This window comes from Phocoena phocoena, chromosome 3, assembly GCF_963924675.1.
Source record: "Phocoena phocoena chromosome 3, mPhoPho1.1, whole genome shotgun sequence".
NCBI classification, from domain to species: domain Eukaryota; kingdom Metazoa; phylum Chordata; class Mammalia; order Artiodactyla; family Phocoenidae; genus Phocoena; species Phocoena phocoena.
Window position 1 is genome coordinate 32498316 of NC_089221.1, and position 22085 is coordinate 32520400.

The window sequence follows — 22085 nt, forward strand, 5'->3', positions numbered from 1 at the left end:
ACAAAGTCATACTTACTTTAGGCATATCCTTAAGATCAAATCAGAATAAATACTGTAAAACAGCATTTTGGATTGACAACACGTTTGGCAATATCTGGCAAATGGCCCATTATATTTCAAGTAGTATTTGATACATACAATCAAAGAGTAAAATAAAAGACTATGGAGTTTCAAATGACTTTTCATCCATATTGAAGTGATTGTAAATGGTAATTCAGTTTAGTGATAGAGGGCAGTAGGAAATAGGGAAAGTAAAATTCTAGCATCTTAAAATCCACAATATCTGACAAAGAGATGATTTGATTTGCTTTACAATTTGTATTTACACATACCTGTTAACATCTTCCTGCTCTGCGACATCATCATATACTTCCTGGTCATCTTCAAAAGGTCTTGATGAAAGAGCACCAAGCGAATTTTTTTTCCGTTTCAAGGAATCATAGTCAATCTCTACAGCCGTTGTTTTAATATAGCCATCTACCAAAAGGGGAACAACTTATGTTCAGGTAACTGTAGTTTAAATATCTTAAAGTTGTGGATAAAATATTAATTGCACACTTACTCTTTAAATTTTCCCTTTATTTCTTTGCTTGAAATTCTGATTTATAGACTTGTTGACACATGTTTCACTGTACTTTGTCAAAGTCTTATGCTGTTGTGGTTTGGGGTAAGCCTAGAGTCTATTTTCAAGATTCCAAAGTGATTTCATATGAATCATTTTTGCCTTTTAACCTCAATGAAGAACCTAATGCTCTTTGCTCCTCCCTGAGATACTATAAATATTTACATTTTTCCCCACTAAAAAGATTACACAGATGAGGTGAAGATGGAGCTATACCTGTCATTTAAAATCTTCCTATCTTTGTCCACCCTGTAACGTGCTCCCAACTTAATGCTTATGAGTAGCTTTGGAAGAATTTTCACATTAATATTGGCTCAAATAGAAAACACTTCGAAGTCGTAGGAAAATGTGCACTCACATGACCCCCTGGCTGTTTTGCCCAGCCATTTTCCTTCAGGGTTGTCTGTGATTCGGATTATCTCAATTTGCTCTCCTTGCTTGAAGCTCAGTTCATTCTTTCCTCCTTTGACATCACAGCAAGCTTTTGCTTGGTGGATGACTTGAATAGGGCCTGTTAGCTGCAAAGAGGAAAAAAAATCACGACTGGCTTCTTTACTATTCAGAACATCTTTAAGGAAGGCGGTTTTGAAAGACAGTATGTCCACCACTTGCCAACCTGCCTATTACCAACATTTACAAGTTTGAACTAGAAGTTGAGGGTGAATGTCATTCCTGGTGAATGTTCTTAGAGGAGGGGTTAGGGGAAAATTGTAGAGGTCAGACAGAACCAGCAAAGAACAGGTAAGCACATGCTCGGGGGCCAGGAGAGAGTGGCAGTGATCTGTTGACCTCGGGAACTCTGTGGAAGATTTGCAGAGAAAGCCACCGAGAACCGAATACCACTTATGTACGACATGCTGGGTGCTATGTGTTTTTATGGGGTATGCTGGTGGTTTGCTTGGTAGACAGAGAAATAGCTTTGTGAATAATAAAAATAACAAATATTATGAGAGGTTTTTAAATTAATATCCTGAATAGTACAGTGTTTTCTTGACAGCAGGGGAATAATCTAGTTTAGAGGCCATGAATCCTAAACATTTCCTAATCCAAAATTGGTCTTTTCAACAGAATTTCTTGGACCTTTTGATATGCAAATATGCATTGTGAGTTTTGAAGAAGGTCTACTTTATTTTATTGAACTTGTGATGTGATGAATTGTGAGACATATCATATCATCTTTCTTTCTACCACCAAGAAAGAAAGAAAATAGCTTAAGTTAAATTTTGATATGCCAACGATGTTAAAACGCATCTTAATATCAGAATTTTAAAATGTGAAATATTTTGTCTTGGAATTAATGAAATGTGAAGCTGTGTAACAGTTCTCACATTTATTTATTTAATTGGAACATCTATTAACATTTTGTGGAAGGAATATAGCGTGTGAAGTCCTAGTCTCGACAAACTTTTGAGTTCATATTTGGTGGTATATCTTCCATATCCTATTTTTTTCTTACTAACAAGTGTTATTCAAATGAATGAGTAAAACAATGCAAAACTGATTTCTCAAAAAAAAACCCACAAGGGAAAGCTTCACACCATTCCTTCAAAACTACAAACAATCTCTTCATAAAAAGTATGTTATAAAGATTTTCATTTAAGAAATTAGTTTTTCATGTTTTCCACTTGAAAACTATAAACATTGGTAGCCATACATTCTGTATGAGTAAAATGTTTTAGTATTCATACCGTAATCTTAATTTTGCTTAATGTAGTCAGCAAAATTGAATGAGATCCTATAATAGATACAGTGCCTTCCGTGCATTATTTTATTTAATTCCATAAAAATCTTTCAGGAGAGGTATCATTGACTCACTTTAAAAATAAGGATCTGAGATTCAGAGAAGTTTGGTAATATGCCCATGATCACATAATCTGCATGTGCAGTTGGACTTTGAATCCACATCTGTCCAACTGACTCTAAGCTTTACATTTTCCCTTTGCCCTGCTGTTGAATCTTTGTTTTACTATAATCAATATACTGGGAAATTATATATAAACCACATTTTTATAATTCAAACCATATTGTAAATGTTCAGGAGGAATTAAATATTTAAAGGAAACTTGATATGAATCCTTTTTGTAGTGAAGAATAGTTTTGTAGCTAGATAATCACTTTATAGCTGACATACTAGACCCACCCCAGAAGGGCCATGTCATCAAAGACGTACTGGACAAGAGAGTATAGTGCGCAAGGATAGTGGTAGTGGTGGTAGTAATAGAAAGCACACAATTAGAAATCAGAGATCAGAGAAGACAGAGGTCAGAAATCCAGGTGGATGAAGAGGGAGGAGAAACAGCAGGTATCAAGTCAGAATGTAGGTCAGCTTAAAATAAAGGCAAAAATGTAAGTCAGGTCTAGACAGCAGCAATCAGGTAGCTCATGGAGCTTTATTACGACAGGTCTGGTTAATCCAGAGACACTTCTGTCCCTCGTACCACTGTAATACATGCCACAGGGATGTGTATGTGTGTGGTCCTGAGCTCATATTATGAGTAGGATAAAATGAAATGCATAACAAGGAGGGTCAAGATGGGTCTGAGAAATCAAGTACTCTTTCACTCAATCGACATAAAATTTCCTGAGCTCCCACCATATTTTATTTGGACTTTATTGCATTAGTTTTTTAGTGCAGGGGTAAAGGAGATTATTGGACAAAAACATTACTATTGTGAAGGTAGTTACTCTTTAGAAAATAATGATTAAGTAATTCTCCAACCATGTAAGGTTTCAAGAATTGTGCCCCTTTTGTGTGAAAGTTATAAAAAGAGGTTACTCTTTTTCACCCTTCGGCAAGCAAGCTCTTACTTTAAATTTCTTCTTTATTTCCTGTTCTTTCTTTTCTCTCTCTTTCTGTTCCTTTTTCTCCAGCTCTAATCTCTTCTTTTCCTCCTTTTCCCTTTTCTTCTCTCTTTCTTTGGATGTTTCTCTGTGGATTAAAATTGTAAGTTTGTTTTAGCATCCACGGGCATTGACGTGTCAGGGCTCCCTATCCAGAGAGGTTTCTACCCAGAACAGAAGATAGTATGTGAAGAAGTATAGGTGAAGGTATAAAGCCAAGGCTTGTCAAAATTCCTGGGTGTATGAGACTGTTCTTAGAACCAGCAGGAGGCATTCAAATGAGGATGCCTTCCTAAGGTTCTGCTGCCCTTACAGCTCGTGCAGGCAAGTGGAAAGCACAGTTTATAACGGTTCTTGCAGCCTGTCGGCATGAATAGAATTAATCTCTCTCTCTCTCTCATGCACGCACTAGTACAAGTTCACATACACACATGGACTTGCACACACATGTACAAACCTTAATTCAGAAACTTTAGTCAGAATTAGTTGAATAAGAACTGGGTAGGGAAAATTAACATATTTGAATCAACAAAAGATAAAATAACATATTCATTCTACTTCTACTCATTTTCCAAGAAATTTCTTAGTCTCGGGCTACCCAGAAACCCATTTTGGAACCCATTCTAACACCTTTCTGTTTAGCAGGCTAAAACTTTGGCATCTGGTGCTGTGTTAAATCGTCTCTCATAGCAAGGTTGTGAGGTGAAGCGCTGTCTAGGTGAGGACATTGTAATGTATGCACGAATTCATGTGCCCAAGGACACACCGAGAGCAAGAAATCAGATTCCCGGTCCCTGTGATTCCCTGCCTGTGGGCTATCTAGTGGGCTGCAGGCCTCTGACCTCTCCGGGGATGACATTTTAATAGAATCCTCTGTAAAATCCTTAGACAAGAAAAGAATCTTTAGTCCTTTGTATTGAAATAAAGGTTATCATTTGAATGCCCATCATTTCCCTCCCAGTGTTGAATATCCCTCCACTCTCCCTCATACAAATCATTATATTCATCTTAGAAGGAAAATATCATGGTAAAAAAATGTAACTCATACATGTCTTCATATGTTTCTCCTTCACTCTCTTGTTCCTGTCAAGAAAAACATTAATAATGATTAACTGTAATTATTTAATAAGGGAACATACACATATTACATTGCTCAAATAATCAGTAAAACAAGCATACATTTGTGTGTCAATTTGGCTTATTTAAGATATTTTTGTTTCCTTTTTAGAGACAGACTGGAAAAGGAAGCACAGAAAGATTTCATTTTATATCTTGCTATGTAATTCAGATGTGTAGCCAGACTTCAGTCTATGTTTAGCATTACAAAATTACTATGAGTCAGTGTAATAATGGGTGTTTAATGTCTCAAGCATTTTAGATGAAATAAGATTATAAATGGAAAAAATCACCATTACTCATAAGGATTTTTATTTGTTGGTTTATATCAATAGAAAATGAATCACAATAATTGTTACATATTCTAGTTACAGCAATATAATATGAGAAGGAAAAAAAAACTGACCTCATCCAGATTTCCAGTTCCTAAAGTGTTTAAAAAAAGAATACAATTTAATGTACTGTAATTAAGAAGTGCTTTAATACAGTATTATTAAATGCAATATAATATTCAAAACAGTTCATCATGTAACAGAACTTATAATTTACCAAACGTATAGAAGTACAAAATAAAATATGCAGTTTAGATTCTTACTATGGCTTTTTTGAATCTTGTAATTTAATTATAAAATCATTTCACTGACTTTCATAAAATAATGCAAAAGCCAAAAATTAATGAAGACACTCTTTATTCTCTTTATGAAAAGCATGCACATTTGGTTTTGTGGGCTTGCAGTATGGAACAAAGATTTTACCAGAAAATCACAACTTGTTCATACTTTTCGACTTACTTGTTCCCAAGGATTTGCTTTCATGTGTCAAACAAATCAAGTTAATAAGATTTTTTAAAAAGATATTTTACTGCTCAAGGGTTTGGTAATATCAATAAATTACCAGGTACAAAGACATCATCTAAAACAATAATAATAAAAACAGTGTGGAACTGATATACAAATGAATAGACCAGTGGAATAGAGCAGAGAGCTCAGAGACAGATACACAAATTTACACACACACAAATAGAAGCACACATTATGCACACACAAACACACCTATATATGCAAAGACACAAACACATCGATAGAGCTAATACAGTAAATGTGGCATTATAAATTAATGAGAAAAGGGTGGATTTCAGAGTATGGTAATGGGAAAACCGGCTTTGTACATGAGACAACAAATCTAGATTTCTACTAATGCCTCAAAAGTGGACTGCAAAGAGATCAAAGACCTAACTATAAAGGCTAAAGTTCATAGAAGATAATATTTGTATTTCCTAGGGATAGGACTTCTTAAATAAAACTTAAAAAGTATAAATTACAAAGTAAATGTTAATGAATTTGATTATATCAAAATATATTTATGTTCAGTGAAGGACAGCATGGACTAAGTTAATAGACAATGGACAGAATGAGAGAAGATATTTGCAGTGTCTACAACTGACATAGGATTAATATCTGGAATACAAAGGAACTCCTGCAAATCATCCAGAAAAGGATACCAACCCCAAGAAAAAAATGGTCAAGGAATAGGAACTGGCAACGTACAGAAGAGAAAACCACAAAGGCTATTAAACAAATCAAGTATTCGAACTCAGCAGCAAGCAGAGATATGAAAATGAAACAAGTCATCATTTTATGCATGTAAGACTGGAAACAACTGGAAAGCTGCATAGTACTATGCACTGGCGAAAGGTAGGCATCTTGGAATCTTCATGCCCTGTGATAGGAGTACACAGAGATGCAGCTCTTCTGGAGAGCACTCTAATCCTACTCAGTTGGAATGAGTAAACCATTGCTTACAAGCAGCCACTCTACTGCTGGATATACATAAAGGAAGGCTCTCAGAGGTCCACATGGAGATATGGACAAGAAGGTGCATTGAACTATTATTTGTGGTACCAGCGAGTTGAAGGTGAAATGTGAATGCATAGGATGCATACCATGGAGTGCTGTGCAGTAGTTAACAGAAAGAAATTAAATATACATATATAACATGGAGGAGCCCCCCAAAACACATTATGCTGAATATAAAAAAAAAGGCCAGAGTGAGCTATAATATACAGTTTGTGTAAATTGAAACATGTACATATACACATACAACAGCATGCAAAGAATATGTACAAAAGACACACACTAAGTACATTAGAATATTTGTCTCTGGTAAAGGGGAGGAAGGAAAGGGAGTGAGTCATGGAGATAAAAGGAAATAAATAAGTAAGTAAAATAAGAGACGGGTCTTGCATGGACCAATGACGATAATGACCCATTAATGATCCAATGAGAATAATTAACTCAAACTTCCGTATCGGAGGGAAAAAATAAATAAAACATCTTTCGCCTCTTACCATCAGAGTGCATGACACTATCTTGATATTCTTCATTTACAGGGCTTCTGAAAACAAGAGAGAAGAAGAAGTGAAAATGGAACAAGTAGATGCTCCCCTTACAATGAAAAAGAAAAAAGAATAAAAGGATCATTTAAAAATAACTCTTCTCTTTCATATCTGCTCTGATTTAAAACTTCAGAAGTCAGTAGAATAGGCTTTAGCCTTGTATTGATGCCACTACTGCTGCAAAAAATGGAGAATCGGGGAGCTTGAGCACAGCACTGCCCATTCAAAGTGAGTATCTACAATTAATCAGTAGTTTAGTTTCAGAGCAGAAATATTTTTCTGTTAAAAGGACAGTATGTCAATAAGTCAATTCTGGGTTCTGAAGGTATATGATTGGCTGTACAGTACAGATTCCAAAGATCATTAGTTCCAATCCTGACTCATCACCCTTTTCCAGATGTTTTCCATCTGGTTTTGCTTCCATCACTTGTGGCTTGAACTCCAAGGTGCTTCATTCCAAACCACTTCACTCCAACTGCTCATAACAGCTATCAATACCTGGGCTTCATGAATCCCTAATGATTTATGGAACCATCTATATTTTCTATTTCTATTCTTGGGTTGATTTGCATAACTGGGGAAAATTGCCATTTTACTGATTTAGGATATTACCAATAATTGACATTCAATCTCAGCTATACCCCCAACACTATTCTATAATCTCATTACACTTTTTTTCTAGTCAACCCTCTCTTGCATCATCCTTCCCAATTGCTATTCAAAACGTTCATTGCTTCCCTCAGATCTCCTATTCCTCTCCTTTCTCTTTTCATCAGATGATCTTGTGTCTTATTTCACTGATAAAATAGCACTTATTGGGGGTGAACTCTCTTAAAATACATTCCTTTAACTCCCAAGCTTATCTACAGTTACGCCCATCCTTACCTGTCCCTACCGAAGTTCCTTCCATCTGTGTTCTGAATCCTATCTGAATGATCAATTATTTTACTCCTTTTATTCGCTACCTTCTGTGTGTCATCATATTATTTATATTACTATTATTGTTCTTCTTCTTTCACTCCCCATCCCTAAATATCTCACTACTGTTTTCTCCCTCAGCCCAAGTTACTCTCATTCATGAAGGACAAACACTTCTCTTCACCTTTCTAAATCCTCCACATTACCATAAGGCCATCATCCTTTTCCCAAAGTAGAAAAAACTGTCCATACTCACCGACTTTACTTGCTCTCCTCCTTCTCATTTCTTCATTGACTACAATCTGGTTTCCCTTGCTAATCCTTCACTGAAACTATTCTTAAAAGATTTGATTACCAAATCCATTAAACACTTCTCAGCCAGCACCTACTTGATTGCTTTGTGGCTCTTATCACAGTATTGGCTATTTTGCCTTCCTGGAGTCTCCTTTGTTTCCATGAGAAATCTCTCCCACTCACTTCTTGTCCCTCTGGTCACTACCCCACAATTTCCTTTGTCGGTTAATTTGCTCTGACTTCTCCTTTTAAGTGATGGTGTTCTTTTGTGTTCCAGTCTTGGCTTCCTCATTTTTATTTTCACTCTACATTTGCCTCTAGATAGTCTCATGTTCTCATATAACTCCATAGTTTCACATATAATCTTGGTGTTGAAATCTCTAGCCCAGATCTCACTTCTGAGCTTCAGACTCATCTATCTATCTATCTATCTAACTATCTATCCATCCATCCATTCATCTATCTATCTATCTATTCATCTTCCTATCTATCTTTATTTGTATGTCTCACTGACACTAAACCTGTTTTTCCTACTAAGTTTCTTACCTTGGTCAATCGCACCACAATTCCCTTAACCACGTAAGCCTTAAGTCATCCTTTATTTCTCACTCTTCTACAGTCCCACATCGAATTAATCAAGTTCTGTAAGTTCTGCAAGTTCTGAGTATTTAGTGTCTCCTATAATGCACTTCCCCTTCTGTCTCTCCTCTATCCTGCTAGACACAAGAACAGGATTCTATCATTGCTAGTGTGGACCCATGTAGTAGCCTTCTGGACAGTCTTCTAGTGATGAGAATTGCTCTTCATCTTTCCTACCCTTAAAGTCCCTCCTACATGCTGCTGCCAAAGTGATCTTTCTAATGTGAAATTGACACGATTTGAAGAATGTGAGCAGGAAGTGCCTTGCTATCACTGAGACCATAAAAAAGGGCTAGTGGGTACTCTTGTAGCCCAGGAAGAATTGCCATGGATATACATGTCTCAGTTTCCACCTGAGATGATAAACATATGTGGTCATAAACTGTTATCTAATAAACTCACTTTTTAAAAAAATCAAACATTTAAAATTTAACACATATGCATAGCTAACTACCTAGGTAAGTGTAAAGGCCCAGTGAAATTGATCATGACACGACACTTGTTTTTCTTAGTCAGCCTTTTTTAGATCTTGGATGATTCAGAATTAAATACAGAAACAATGAAGTAATTCAAGCCCATGGTACAAAAATCTGTTTCTAATCATTGGGACAATATATGTATGTTCAATATTTTAAGTATTTGTAGTATTTAAGAGATTTACTATATTAGATATTCAGTTGAAAATCTGTGTCACATCACTTAAAAAATTGTCAGTTAGACTTAATATTTTAGTTGAAAACTAAGGACTCTAAATGTTAATGTCAATGGCTGCTGGCCTCATAAAACAGAGTCAGCCAAAATTATGAGCTCCTAATAAAAGAATATATCATCACCAAGGAAGGAGTCTTACCTAACTAAAGAAAGAAGTACATTTAGAAAATAGAACTAAATTTGATCAAGCACCCATCTGTATCCAACTACCAATTTCCAGAGGAATAGGGAACACACAAGCTATACTGTGAGGAAGCGATCAGTGCAATCTAGACTGTGGGCAACTATAACGCCCACGAACAACTTGATTTGCTCAACAAATAAATTGCAATAATTAAAAAGAAAGAAAGAGAGGGTGAACCTAGAGATTGAAAGAGAATTACAAAACATATAAGCCCTAGACTTTGCTTGGATTCTTATTCAAAAAAACAAGAAAACCCACATACAATTTAAGGGAAAACTGGAAATTTGAAGACTTTATGTCTTAAATTAATACATAGAGTCTATTTTTAGGGAAGCCTACTGAAATATTTATGGTTATTATTACATGATGCTTGGCATTAGTTTCAAAGTAATATGAGAAGAGAGAAGTGGGGGAGTATAGATGAAACAAGATTGGTAGTGAGTTAAAAACTGTTGAAGTTGGGGAAGGGTGCATGGGTGCATACTATGCTATTCTTGCCTTTTATACACTTAAAATTTTTTAAAATAAACGTTTCTTAAAAAGTATAAGAAAAGGACTAGGAACCAAGATGGCAGAGTAGAAGGACATGCTCTCACACCCTCTTGGAAGAACACCAGAATCACAACTAGCTGCTGGACAATCATCGATAGGAAGACACTGGAACTCACTAACAAAGACACCCCACATCCAAAGAAAAAGGAGAAGCCACAATGAGATGGTAGGAGGGGCGCAATCACAGTCAAACCAAATCCCATAACTGCTGGGTGGGTGACACAGACTGGAGAACACTTATATCACAGAAGTCCACCCACTGGAGTGAAGGTTCTGAGCCCCACGTCAGGCTTCCCAACCTGGGGGTCCGGCAATGGGAGGAGGAATTCCAGCAGGAGGAGGAAGAAGCAAGAAGAACTACAAACCTGCATCCAGTGGAACAAAAACCACATTCACAGAAAGACAGACAAGATGAAAAGGCAGAGGGCTATGTACCAGATGAATGAACAAGATAAAACCCCAGAAAAACAACTAAATGAAGTGGAGATAGGCAACCTTCCAGAAAAAAAAAATCAGAATAATGATACTAAAGATGATCCAGGACCTCAAAAGAAGAAAAGAGGCAAAGATCGAGAAGATGCAAGAAAAGTTGAACAAAGACCTAGAAGAAAAAAGAACAAACAAACAGAGATGAACAATACAATAATTGAAATGAAAACTACACTAGAAGGAATCAATAGGAGAATAACTGAGGCAGAAGAATGAATAAATGACCTGGAAAACAGAATTGTGGAATTTACTTCTGCGGAACAGAAAAAAGAAAAAAGAATTAAAAGAAATGAAGACAGCCTAAGAGACCTCTGGGACAACATTAAATGCAACAACATTTGCATTATAGGGGTCGCAGAAGGAGAAAAGAGAGAGAAAGGACTAGAGAATATATTTGAAGAGATTATAGTTGAAAATTTCCCTAACATGGGAAAGGAAACAGCCACCCAAGTCCAAGAAGTGCAGTGAGTCCCATACAGAATAAACACAAGGAGAAACATGCCGAGACACATAGTAATCAAATTGGCAAAAATTAAAGACAAAGAAAAATTATTAAAAGCAGAAAGGGAAAAACGACAAATAACATACAAAGGAACTCCCATAAAGTTAACAGCTGAATTCTCAGCAGAAACTCTACAAGGCAGAAGGGAGTGGCATGATATACTTAAAGTGATGAAAGGGAAGAACCTACAACCAAGATTACTCTAACTGGCAAGGATCTCATTCAGATTTGACAGAGAAATCAAAAGCTTTACAGACAAGCAAAAGCTAAGAGAATTCAGCACCACCAAACTAGCTCTACAACAAATGCTAAAGGAACTTCTCTAACTGGGAAACACAAGAGAAGAAAAGGATCTACAAAAACAAACCCAAAACAATTAAGAAAATGGTCATAGTAACATACATTTCTATAATTACCTTAAACATGAATGGTTTAAATGCTCCAACCAAAAGACACAGGCTTGCTGAATGGATACAAAAACAAGACCCATATATATGCTGTCTACAAGAGACCCACTTCAGACCTAGGGACACATACAGACTGAAAGTGAGGGGATGGAAAAAGATCTTCCATGCAAATGGAAATCAAAAGAAAGCTGGAGTAGCAATACTCACATCAGATAAAATAGAATTTAAAATAAAGAATGTTAAAAGAGACAAGGAAGGACACTACATAATGATCAAGGGATCAATCCAAGAAGAAGATATAACAAATATAAATATATATGCACCCAACATAGGAGCACCTGAATACATAAGGAACTGTTAACAGCTATAAAGAGGAAATCAAGAGTAAAATAATAATAGTGAGGGACTTTAACACCTCACTTACACCAATGGACAGATCATTCTAAATGAAAATAAATAAGGAAACAGAAGCTTTAAATGATGCAATAGACCAGATAGATTTCATTGATATTTATAGGACATTGCATCCAAAAACAGCAGACTACACTTTCTTCTTAAGTGTGCATGGAACATTCCCCAGGATAGATAACATCGTAGGTCAGAGATCAAGCCTTGGTAAATTTAAGAAAATTGAAATCATATCAAGCATCTTTTCTGACCACAATGCTATGAGATTACGAATGAATTACAGGGGACAAAACGTAAGAAACACAAACACATGGAGGCTAAACAATACGTTACTAAATAACCAGGAGATCACTGAAGAAATCAGAGAGGAAATCAAAAAGATACCTAGAGACAAATAACAATGAAAACACAACTATCCAAAACCTATGGGATGTAGCAAAAGCAGTTCTAAGAGGGAAGTTTATAGCTATACAAGCCTACTTCAAGAAACAAGAAAAATCTCAAATAAACAATCTAACCTTACACCTAAAGGAACTAGAGAAAGAAGAACAAACAAAACCCAAGGTTAGCAGAATGAAAGAAATCATAAAGACCAGAGCAGAAATAAATGAAATAGAAACAAAGAAAACAATAGCAAAGATCAATAAAACTAAAAGTTGGTTCTTTGAGAAGATAAACAAAATTGATAAACCATTAGCCAGACTCATCAAGAAAAAGAGGGAGAGGACTCAGATCAATAAAATTAGAAATGAAAAAGGAGAAGTTACAACAGACACACAGAACTACAAAACATCCTAAGAGACTACTATAAGCAACTCTATGCCAATAAAATGGACAACCTGGAAGAAATGGACAAATTCTTAGAAAGGTATAACCTTCCAAGACTGAACCAGGAAGAAACAAGAAATATGAACAGATCAATCATAGGAAATGAAATTGAAACTCTGATTAAAATTTTTCTGACAAAAGTCCAGGACCAGATGGCTTCACAGGTGAATTCTATCAAACATTTAGAGAAGAGCTAACACCCAGCCTTCTCAAACTCTTCCAAAAAATTGCAGAGGAAGGAACACTCCCAAACTGATTCTATGCGGCCACCATCACCCTGATACCAAAACCAGACAAAGATACTACAAAAAAAGAAAATTACAGACCAATATCACTGATGAATATAGATTCAAAAATACTCAACAAAATACTGCAAACAGAATGCAACAACACATTGAAAGGATCATACACCATGATCAAGTGGGATTTATCCCAGGGATGCAAGGATTCTTCAGTATGCGCAAATCAATCAATGTAATACACCATATTAGTAAATTGAAGAATAAAAACTATATGATCATCTCAATAGATGCAGCTAAAGCTTTTGACAAAATTCAACACTGATTTATGATAAAAACTCTCCAGAAAGTGGGCATAGAGGGAACCTACCTCAACATAATAAAGGCCATAAATGGCAAACCCACAGCAAACACCATTCTCAATGGTGAAAAATTGAAAGCGTTTCCTCTAAGATCAGGAACAAGACAAGGATGTCTGCTCTCATGGCTATTATTCAACATAGTTTTGCGAGTCCTAGCCACGACAATCAGAGAAGAAAAAGAAATAAAAGGAATACAAATTGGAAAAGAAGAAGTAAAACTGTCACTGTTTGCAGATGACATGGTACTATACATAAAGAATGCTAAAAATGCCACCAGAAAACTACAAGACCTAATCAATGAATTTAATAAAGTTGCAAGAAACAAAATTAATGCACAGAAATCTCTTGCATTCCTATACACTAATGATGAAAAATCTGAAAGAGAAATTAAGGAAACATTTCCATTTACCATTGCAACAAAAAGAATAAAATACCTAGGAATAAACCTACCGAGGGAGACAAAAGACCTGTATGCAGAAAACTATAAGACACTGATGAAAGAAATTAAAGATGATACCAACAGATGGAGGGATATACCATGTTCTTGGATTGGAAGAATCAACATTGTGAAATTGACTATAGTACCCAAAGCAATCTACAGATTCAATGCAATCCCTATTAAATTACCAATGGCATTTTTTATGGAACTAGAACAAATCATCTTAAAATTTGTACGGAAACACAAAAGACCCCGTATAGCGAAAGCAGTCTGGAGGGAAAAAAACGGATCTGGAGGAATCAGACTCCCTGGCCTCAGACTCTATTACAAAGCTACAGTAATCAAGAAAATATAGTACTGGTACAAAAACAGAAACATAGATCAATGGAACAAGATAGAAAGCCCAGAGATAAACCCACACACCTATGGTCAATTAATCTATGACAAAGGAGGCAAGGATATACAATGGACAAAAGAAAGCCTCTTCAATAAGTGGTGCTGGGAAAACTGGACAGCTATATGTAAAAGAATGAAATTAGAACACTCCCTAACACCATACACAAAAATAAACTCAAAATGGATTTGAGACCTAAATGTAAGACCAGACACTATAAAACTCTTAGAGAAAAACATAGGAAGAACACTCTTTGACATAAATCACAGCAAGATCTTTTTTTTTTGGTGGTACGCAGGCCTCTCACTGCTGTGGCCTCTCCTGTTGCGGAGCACAGGCTCCGGACGTGTAGGCTCAGCGGCCATGGCCCACGGGCCCAGCCGCTCCGCGGCATGTGGGATCTTCCCAGACCGGGGCACGAACCCGTGTCCCCTGCATTGGCAGGTGGACTCTCAACCACCACGCCACTAGGGAAGCCCGCAAGATCTTTTTTGATCCACCTCCTAGAGTAATGGAAATAAAAACAAAAATAAACAAATGGGACGTAATGAAACTTAAAAGCTTTTGCACAGCAAAGGAAACCATAAACAAGATGAAAAGACAACCCTCAGAATGGGAGAAATATTTGCAAACGAGTCAACGGATAAAGGATTAATCTCCAAAATATATAAACAGCACATGCAGCTCAATATTAAAGAAACAAACGACCCAATCCAAAAATGGGCAGAAGACCTAAATAGACATTTCTCCAAAGAAGACATACAGATGGCCAAGAAGCACATGAAAAGCTGCTCAGCATCACAAATATTAGAGAAATGCAAATCAAAACTACAATGAGGTATCACCTCACACCAGTTAGAATGGGGACATCATCAGAAAATCTACAAACAACAAATGCTGGAGATGGTGTGGAGAAAGGGGAACACTCTTGCACTGTTGCTGGGAATGTAAATTGATACAGTCACTATGGAAAACAGTATGGATGTTCCTTAAATAATGAAAAATAGAATTACCATATGATACAGCAATCCCACTACTGGGCATATACCCAGAGTAAATCATAATTCAAAAAGACACATGCACCCCAGTGTTCATTGCAGCACTATTTACAATAGCCAGGTCATGAAAGCAACCTAAATGCCCATTGACAGACGAATGGATTAAGAAGATGTGTTACATATATACAATGGAATATTACTCAGCCATAAAAAGGAACGAAATTGGGTCTTTTGTTGAGACATGGATACAGAGTGTAGTAAGTCAGAAAGAGAAAAACAAATATCGTATATTAACATATGTATGTGGAACCGAGAACAATGGTACAGATGAATCGGTTTGCAGGGCAGAAGTTGAGACACAGATGTAGAGAACAAACATATGGACACCAAGGGGGGATAGCTGGGGGGTGGTGGGGATGGTGGTGTGATGAATTGGGCGATTGGGATTGATATGTATACACTGATGTGTATAAAACTGATGACTAATAAGAACCTGTTGTATAAAAAAATAAATAAAATAAAATTTAAAAGAGAAGTATAAGAAAAATCCAATTGCAAATGCAGTTGGAGTAGATAAGAGAAATGGATATGGTTTAATAGGTTTACAAGAGTTGTTTAAGTTCTTGGGAGGTTTTGCTGAGTGGAGTTATGAAATTTGTTCAGTCAGGTAGGTACCAGAAATGCTTGAAAAAAAAATTCAATATGTAAATTTATACACATAATGGGAAACATGTAAGGGAGTTTAATTACTTAAATTTATTATAAACATAACTATTGATCTGAAAGAAGTTAGTCTGAGTTTTCCAATCATTAATCAGAGATCTCCCTGAAAATAATTATTCTTATTTAAATAAAAATTGCTAGGTGTATAAATTGCATAGCAAGTTATATTATGTGAGTTTAAGTATTTAAAATAAATTAGGCCTTTGCATTATTAACTTTAGTGAATTAAATATTAATTCAAAGCACAAGATATAAATACCTTAGACATCAAAATACACTGACATTTTACAGAATAAAATCTATAGTTCTTTTCATGGTATATAGTTCTTAAGATCTGTCCTGCTCTTTAAGAGTTTTATTTTCCATATTTCCTCTTCTTACATTGTCTTCTTTTCACATATTAATACTGAATTCACTTATTCTCTGAACACTGCTTTCTTGTTTCTCCATGCTTAGCCCCCCTGCTGTTTGCCTTCTCTGGAATAATTCTCCCTTCTCATCATCCCCTGCTGTGGCCCTCCTTAATCTTTAAATCTTTAAGCCTCTTTTTAAACACTCCCTCCTCTGTGAAGTTATCCCAACTCCCCCAAGCTCACACAGTTGCTGCTTCCATATGTCATACATTGCTCACTACAGAGATTATTCTGGATTGCTATAATTATAGAGCAATTACTTGCAGGTCTCTATTCCTACTACAAAACCATAAGCCCTTGGAATAAAGAGATTATCACTGTTAGTTAATTTATTATTATGACTGTCATTTTTAGGAAGCTATTAGAATAATTCCTCTTATGTATAGGACTTTGATTTCTTTTGGCCAAATTAAAGATGTCTTAGTAATACTAAGAAACAAACGCTTATTACTAAGGTGAATTGTTTATTATCATTTTTGAAGAAGAATATAAGTTAAAAAGACTACTAGACTTGCAGTTTACTTCCTGAAACACTTGGATGAATTACAAATATTTGCAAAATGAAGGGGATCTGCATAGCACACTCATACATATACACCTGCACTTTAATGTCAACCAATTATTACTTGTAGATAATGTTTGTATGCATATATATATTCATGGAACCAACATTATAGCATATAAATTTTAGTTTTATATAGGTCTGAATTCACCATATATAGAACATTAATATAGTCACTAAATATGAAATTGTGTTAAGAATAGGAATAACAGTGAAGAATAAAAGGAAGAAAGATGAGGGGAAGAAATAGGTGAGTGTCAAGGATAGACCCAGATCAAACTGTCACCAACTGCTCAAAAAAGTGTTCCAGGCATTGAGAAAAGCCACACAGAGAGATAAAGAGACAAACAACGACACTAGCCACAACCCAAGTCCTAGAAAAGTAAACAGAGGGAGCGGGTAAAGAAGAAAAGGAAGCTTATCAGTTGTTACAATAAGGACATCTATTCAAGAAGGCCTTTCACCATAGTTCTTTGTTTTAGTATAAACAAAGCATACAGAATTAAACAGGAAAAGCAAAATTAATTTAATGTCATGTTTAGAAAGCTATTAGAGCTCTATTTCCTGACTTTTAAAGATGGGAACTGTTGACCTTTATACCTTATTCCCTATTCATGACCTTTATTCCGTGACTTTAGCTCTTAATTCTCAGTTTGATTTTTAAAGAAGAAGGAGGAAATCTAAGTGACTTATAAAACTTTGTTCTATACCTGACCTTACTAAAAACGAAATCCCATGAATTTTTCTCTGGAATATGACTTCCTGTATTTAACACATGAGAAATTATAAAACTATGACTTCTTAAAGCAAATGGACTTAGGTAAGACTGTCTGGGAGTGCATGACTGATATGGCAAGTCTCAAAATTCCAGAAAGTGTTAAGCATTTCTTTCTTTTTTTTAATGTTCAAAATATGTTGAAGAAAGTGCTATTTTTTTTTAACATCTTTATTGGAGTATAATTGCTTTACAATGGTGTGTTAGTTTCTGCTTTATAAAAAAGTGAATCAGTTATACATATACATGTCCCCATATCTCCTCCCTCTTGCGTCTCCCTCCCTCCCACCCTCCCTATCCCACCCCTCTAGGTAGTCACAAAGCGCTGAGCTGATCTCCGTGTGCTATGCGGCTGCTTCCCACTAGCAATCTATTTTACGCTTGGTAGTGTATATATGTCCACGCCACTCTCTCACTTTGTGCCACCTTACTCTTACCCTTCCCTGTGTCCTCAAGTCCATTCTCTAGTAGGTCTGTGTCTTTGTTACCGTCTTGCCCCTTGGTTCTTCATGACCATTTTTTTTTTTAAGATTCCATATATATGTATTAGCATATGGTATTTGTTTTTCTCTTTCTGACTTACTTCATTCTGTATGACAGACTCTAGGTCCATCCACCTCACTACAAATAACTTAATTTCGTTTCTTTTTATGGCTGAGTAATATATGTGCTACATCTTTATCCATTCATCTGTCGATGGACACTTAGGTTGCTTCCATGTCCTGGCTATTGTAAATAGAGCTGCAGTAAACATTTTGCTACATGACTCGTTTTGAATTATGGTTTTCTCAAGGTATATGCTCAGTAGTGGGATTGCTGGGTCGTATGGTAGTTCTATTTGTAGTTTTTTAAGGAACCTCCATACTGTTCTCCATAGTGGCTGTATCAATTTACACTCCCACCAACAGTGCAAGAGGGTCCCCTTTTCTCCACACCCTCTCCAGCATTTGTTTTTGTAGATTTTCTGATGATGCCCATTCTATCTGGTGTGAGGTGATACCTCATTGTAGTTTTGATTTGCATTTCTCTAATAATTAGTGATGTTGAGCAGCATTTCATGTGCTTCTTGGCCATCTGTATGTCTTATTTGGAGAAATGTCTACTTAGGTCTTCTGCCCATTTTTGGATTGGGTTGTTTGTTTCTTTAATATTGAGCTGCATGAGCAGTTTATATATTTTGGAGATTAATCCTTTGTCCATTGATTCCTTTGCAAATATTTTCTCCCATTCTGAGGGTTGTCTTTTTGTCTTGTTTGTAGTTTCCTTTACTTTGCAAAAGCTTTTAAGTTTCAGTAGGTCCCATTTGTTTATTTTTGTTTTTATTTCCATTGCTCTAGGGAGGTGGATCAAAAAAGATCTTGCTGTGATTTATGTCAGAGAGTGCTCTTCCTATGTTTTCCTCTAAGAGTTTTATAGTGTCCGGTCTTACACTTAGGTCTCTATTCCATTTTGAGTTTATTTTTGTGTATAGTGTTAGGGAGTGTTCTAAATTCATTCTTTTACATGTAGCTGTCCAGTTTTCCCAGCACCACTTATTGAAGAGGCTTTCTTTTGTCCATTGTATATTCTTGCTTCCTTTATCAAAGATAAGGTGACCATTGTGCATGGGTTTATCTCTGGGCTTTCTATCCTGTTCCACTGATCTGTATTTGTTTTTGTGTCAGTACTGTACTGTCTTGATTACTGTAGCTTTGTAGTATAGTCTGAAGTCAGGGAGCCTGATTCCTCCAGCTCTGTTTTCCTTTCTCAAAATTGCTTTGGCTATTCGGGGTCTTTTGTGTCTCCATACAAATTGTGAAATTTTTTGTTTTAGTTTTGTGACAAATGCCAGTGGTAGTTTGATAGGGATTGCATTGAATCTGTAGATTGCTTTGGGTAGTAAAGTCATTTTCACAATGTTGATTCTTCCAATCCAAGAACATGGTATATCTCTCCATCTATTTGTATCATCTTTAATTTCTTTCATCAGTGTCTTATAATTTTCTACATACAGATATTTTGTCTCCTTGGGTAGGTTTATTCCTAGATATTATATTCTTTTCGTTGCAGTGGTAAATGGCAGTGTTTTCTTGATTTCACTTTCAGATTTTTCATCATTAGTGTATAGGAATGCCAGAGATTTCTGTGCATTAATTTTGTATCCTGCTACTTTACAAAATTCATTGATTAGTTCTAGTAGGTTTCTGGCATCTTTAGGATTCTCTATGTATAGTATCATGTCATCTGCAAACAATTACAGTTTTACTTCTTCTTTTCCAATTTGTATTCCTTTTATTTCTTTTTCTTCTCTGATTGCTGTGGCTAAAACTTCCAAATCTATGTTGAGTAATAGTGGTGAGAGTGGGCAACCTTGTCTTGTTCCTGATCTTAGTGGAAATGGTTTCAGTTTATCACCATTGAGGACGATGTTGGCTGTGGGTTTGTCATATATGGCCTTTATTATGTTGAGGAAAGTTCCCTCTATGCCTACTCTCTGGAGGGCTTTTATCATAAATGGGTTTTGAATTTTGTCATAAGTGTTAAGCTTTTCTAACTAATAAAAAGGTTATAATGGTAAATTCTTACTTTTCCTCTAATTTTAGAGCCAGAAAAAGAAAAGTCTTACACTGACTAAGAATGACCTCAGGGTAAGAACTGCTTAACATTTCCTTTTCCAACCTTAGTCATTTCCATTATTTATTACTTCACTTTTCCTGTTTCATTACTGTTAGTAACCATGTAATTTGCTTTGTATACCACAATATTCAACCACTGGTTCTGTGTTCATATGAATGAGTTATACTGTTAAAATTATAATTAATTTTTTAAAATGGTACCAAGAAATGCGTTACCCTAAAGATATTGATTTGAACACTAAAACTGATAAATGAGCTCCTTTGACCCATTTCAGTTCCTCTTCAGATGTCTGAGTAAAATAGAAAATGGAACTAGCTGATTTCTGACCACTAGGTGGGGAAACAATACAATTTAAAATACAGTACAACTTTGGCCTCAACTACTGTCTTTTTGAAGATGTTTATTATTCGTAATTCTCACCTGCCTCCAATTCTTCACATTCTTAAGGCATACTGACCTGAAAGATATAATTACAAGTGACTTCTGGGAAGTAGGCAGGTGATAAAGGCCGGGAGATCTCCTGAAATTCTTTCTTTGATCCCGATTCCTTTTCTTGCCATAAGCAATACAGACTCTACACCCTGGGGAGAACTGTGAACCTTATCAGTCATTTATGCCTTTGGGAAGCCAGTCCCTCACCTGAGCACTAGTTCTTCGTTGTTCTAATTCTTGGTTCTAGGAATTCACTTCCTTAGTGATCTTAACAGTGTCAGGACTTTAAGTGTGGAATATACACCCATAACTCTCAAATATATATTTTTAACCGAGAACTCTCTCCCAAACTCTTCACTTCTTATACCTAATTGCCTCCTCAACATCTGCGCTTGCGTGTTTAATAGATGCCACAAGCTTAACATAGCTGGGCTCTCCTGATCTTCCCCAGGCCCAAACTTGCTCACCTTCAGCCAATCCCATTTCGGTTGATGGACACATCAGCCTTGGAGTTACTCAGGCTCAGACCTTGGAGCCACATTGGATCCTCCTTTTATTTCATACCCCAAATCCAAATTCTGTAGTCTCTACCTTCAAAATACATCCAGAATCTGGACCTCGTACCATTTGCCCTGCACCCTCCTGGTTAGAGCCACCTCTGCACCTTGCCTGCACTTCTGCCCTATCTGCCTAACTGGTTTCCCTTCTTCAATTTTTGCCAACTGTCCCTTTTCAGACAGCTGTTAAGGTGATATTTACAAAACATAAGTGTGAGAACGTCACTGCTCTGCTCTAGCTCTTCAGGGTTTCCCATTTCACTTAGGATAAGAGCTGTAATCTCTATCATGACCCACAGGGACCTGCATGAGCTGAATCTTTCCCTCCTACTCCTTCCCTTGTTCATCTACTCCAGCCCCAGCTACCTCCTTCTGAGTCCCTGGACATTCTAGGGCTCTGTTCTGTCTGTCCTCTCTGCCTGGAATGGTCTTCCTCCAGATATCTGCGTGACTAACTCCTTCACCTCCTTGAGTCTTTGCTCCAGTATAACTTCCTATAAGGGAAGTGACCCTCACCTGTCCCTTTAAAGTTGCAACACGCTGTCCCCAACCCTCACACTACACCACTAACCTGCTCTACTTTCTCCTATAGCACTTGATATTTCCTAACATGCTATATCCTTTACTTGTTTATTATTTTTTTTTCCCTTGTGTCTCTTGCCCCCTGTT

General features: G+C 36.3%; 1 protein-coding gene across 1 annotated transcript in view; it reads right to left on the minus strand.

Annotated features, from left to right (window-relative positions):
• The window catches only part of FYB1 (FYN binding protein 1), a 96894-nt gene that overhangs the window by 26558 nt on the left and 48251 nt on the right, over window positions 1-22085 (minus strand). Inside the window, exons 3-8 of the mRNA XM_065873378.1 lie at window positions 6927-6973; window positions 4986-5005; window positions 4512-4546; window positions 3431-3551; window positions 981-1140; window positions 333-477 (exon numbers count right to left, since the gene is read on the minus strand). Of these exons, the coding sequence (XP_065729450.1) occupies window positions 333-477; window positions 981-1140; window positions 3431-3551; window positions 4512-4546; window positions 4986-5005; window positions 6927-6973 (528 nt within the window). The remainder of the gene's footprint in view (window positions 1-332; window positions 478-980; window positions 1141-3430; window positions 3552-4511; window positions 4547-4985; window positions 5006-6926; window positions 6974-22085) is intronic.